The sequence below is a fragment of the Cibotium barometz genome, chromosome 32, assembly GCF_041138505.1.
Source record: "Cibotium barometz isolate CiBa-2024 chromosome 32, ASM4113850v1, whole genome shotgun sequence".
Classification (NCBI taxonomy): domain Eukaryota; kingdom Viridiplantae; phylum Streptophyta; class Polypodiopsida; order Cyatheales; family Cibotiaceae; genus Cibotium; species Cibotium barometz.
In genome coordinates this window covers 13423971-13427340 of record NC_141077.1, presented here as the reverse complement: position 1 = coordinate 13427340, position 3370 = coordinate 13423971, and the positions used below count along the sequence as shown (strand labels likewise).

At 40.1% G+C, this 3370-nt stretch overlaps 1 protein-coding gene across 1 annotated transcript; it reads right to left on the bottom strand.

Annotated features, from left to right (window-relative positions):
* Positions 1-1136: 1136 nt before the first annotated feature.
* On the bottom strand, positions 1137-1795 carry LOC147619847 (copper transporter 5-like). The gene has a single exon (XM_086772645.1). It carries the CDS (start codon positions 1741-1743, stop codon positions 1273-1275), a length of 471 nt encoding a protein of 156 aa, XP_086628771.1. The 5' UTR covers positions 1744-1795; the 3' UTR covers positions 1137-1272.
* Between the last annotated feature and the right edge of the window lie 1575 nt (positions 1796-3370).

Below are 3370 nucleotides of genomic sequence, written 5' to 3'. Positions count from 1 at the left end.
GTTGCATGCTCGCATAAAGTACATTGAGATGCATTGTCATTATGTCAAGAAGATTCTCATTATAAGAGAGATTAGCTTGGCTTATGTGTTTACACACGAAATGTGGCACATATGTTTATGATAACTCTCTTACAAAATAAGTTTAAAGCTTTTTGCATAAAGCTTGTCTTATTGTCATTTGAAGATTGATCAACCACATGATTCCTGTATTCATGTACATGTTCACATTATCACTACATGAGAAAATTGTAACCATTTATATGGTATTGATTTGTAGACGTGGGGCAATAATGGGATGGAAGACTTTTCCCTCCTTATGAGGTTTTTGTTCCCGAGCGTGTGTACACTCTTATGAGTGTGGATAAGTGACCTTATCATCTCACTTGACTTGTACTTCAGTCATTTTTGTCAATCTACTTTGAGTATTGCGCTTCTATATCTCTCTTCTTACATCTATGTGTTTGTTGGTACCTTGGTCTCCACTCTCCAACACCAAGGACATGGTTTTGTAGAGTCAAAGCTGTTTAGGCTTCCACCAAGATTAAATCCCTCAATTTCAGGATCATCTTCCAAAAATATTCCACATGAGACAGACTGAGCAAATTGAGGGACCTCTCTCCCTATTGCCCCTTACGCAACACATAGAAGAAGACAACGTTCCACCTATTTTGGGGTGTCCCTTTGCTCAGCACCTCTGAAAGCGGTAACTTTGTGGCTACGTAAAGTTGACACTCAGGACTCATTCCACTGGAAGAATGCTCTATTGGGGAATATAAAGAAAGTCAACCATGGCACTGGATCAGAGTGACAATCATTAAAATCATCTAGGAAGAAGACAATGGACTAGTTTTTGAGAGAACTTCACGTTCTTGGGTTGACAAGTTGGGTGGCTGTGTAATAAGAGCTTGTGGTGATTTGTTCACATGCCAAGGACATAGATTTTACCATTGTAGTTAATGTTCTGCTAAGCTTCTAAATATCACACACAACGTTGTATTCCTTTTCTTTCAATAAATAAATAAGTACTTTCTTGAGAAAAAAAAACCAGATGTAACTTATCACACTATCCACATATGTTGCGATGGTGTAAGAAAAAAAGGGGTATCACACTCTCATCGACATATGTTGGGATGGTGTAAGAAAATAGGGGTATGACACTTTGTAATATAAAACTTGCACAAATACATCTCTCTTGGTGGATGTGTGCTACCATCCACATTCCAACAAATACATCTCTTTGTGGATCCTCTAAGAAACTATAATAATATATACTTACACGCATACCACGCATACCCCTCTCTCTCCGTGGATGATGTGAGCAGACTCATGAGCAGGCACAGTAAACACCGAGGCGGTCGAGGAGGACTCGCTCCAAAAGAAGAAGTAGCCAACAGAGAAGCCAAGGACGACGGCGAGGAAGACGCCAGCGTTGAAGGACATGACGGCCAGCATGAGGAGGTAGGCGATGACGACGCTGACACCAAAGAGAGCAGAATCGAGTAGCTTTCTGATGGTGGATGATTCTCTGCCGCCTAGCAAGGGGGCCTGCGCATCAGAATGATGTTGTGAAGAAGCTGCTGCGGCGGCGGGGAGAGAAGCCCTCACCCTTGCAAGATACTCGTAGAAGACGGAGACGATGAAGAGGGCAAGCAGCGAGAGGGTGTACTCGACCCATGTGGAGGTCTTCCAGGCGTCGAAGAGAATGGTGGCCTGTATGCCCCAGTAGAAGGTCATGTGCATCATCTTGACGTTTCAAACTCTGGAACAACACGAGCAATTAATTACACATAAAATGTATTGGGCTTTACATATATACGGCATTTATAAAAGTAAACTTCTACTTCACATAAGGCATATCTTCTACTTTACATATATAAAAGGCATTTATAAAAGTAAACTTCTACTTTACATATACAAAGCATCCTGTTACTTTATTCAGACTTGTCAGGGTACACAATTTCACCAATTTCACCAATCAACCCTATGTATATTGAATTTGGTCATTTAAGTTACTAAACAAAAGTAGACTTCTTCTACTTATTAATAACAAGAAGGTGGCCCGCACGTTGTTGCAGCATGAAGTTTTTGCTTGTATGCGTATGTGCATACATATATATGTACGCAATTACGTGCATGTGTGTGTGTAAGCGTGTGTGAGTGAGTGTGTATGTGTGTATGTGTGTTTGTGTTTGTGTTTGTATATGTCTTTGTGTATTTGTAAATTGTATGCACGTGTGTATGTGTGTACGTGTGTGTATGTGTGTGCATGTGTATGTGTATGCTTATATAGCCACCTTTTGTACCAACCTCTAAGAAGCTAAAACCTTCACCATTGGCTTCCTCCCAAAATCAAAACCCATCCGCATCATTCGTAGTACTTTTTGATGGAAAAGTCTCCACATCCTAGCCATCCCAATGGAAAGCTTCAACCATTGATGGCCCATTCCCTTTCTAAACTACCTTCATTGTTGTTAATGCCCTCAAGTTACTTTCCCACAAACACACTTCAAAGTCTCACGAAGGGAATCTATACCACTACCAAAACTAGGGCTAAGGGAATCTATGCTACTACCAAAACAAGCGTCTCTATGCCAACCCCTAGTGCCATTTATAGTGTGATCAAGAAAATGTAAGAAGTTATTATGTTGCCCCACATGTAGAGGAGAAACACATGTAGAGTAGCAATCACAAATGCTTAATAATGTTACCCCACATGTAGAGTAGTAATCATAGGTACTTAGTAGACCTAGTAGTGGATCCAACGATAGTCTATGGTCAAGCAAGTTTGACGATAGATGTAGTTACACATGTATCACGAAAAGGGAAAGAAAAAATAAATCAACCTTTTATGCATGATCTGTCTAGCAGGTCACTCATATGTGAATGGTGAGTCGAGTGGCTTTAAGCAAAGCCTTAATGAGGAGCTTAGCATTTCATCAATGTTCAATTGTGGTGCAAGGAGAACTAATGCTTTTTTGAGAACACTAGGCAATGATCCAGGTGTACGTTGATAGGTTGCGATATAATGGATATATAGCCGATCATTATATTTACATGGTGAGAGCACTAAAGTAGTTTGAGCCCACTTCTTTTGAGTAGGCACTTGGAAATAAAAAATGGAAAAATGTCATAAATGAGGAGATGGCAACATTGGATGTAAATGCAACATGGAAACTGGTGCCTTTACCAAAGTGGTGGGTGTGTAAGGTCAATGATAATTCAGATGGATCAGTGAGGAAAGATTTAACAAGGATTATGCAAATGCAACATGGGAGTTAGTGCTTTTACCAAAGGAAAAGAAGGTAATTAGATATAAGTGGGTGTATAAGGTCACGCATAACTCAGATGGATCAGTGAAGCAAGATTGCTT

Bases quoted from the DNA above. Each gene is read 5' to 3' on its own strand.
- LOC147619847 (XM_086772645.1), bottom strand. From the start codon at position 1,743: ATGATGCACATGACCTTCTACTGGGGCATACAGGCCACCATTCTCTTC.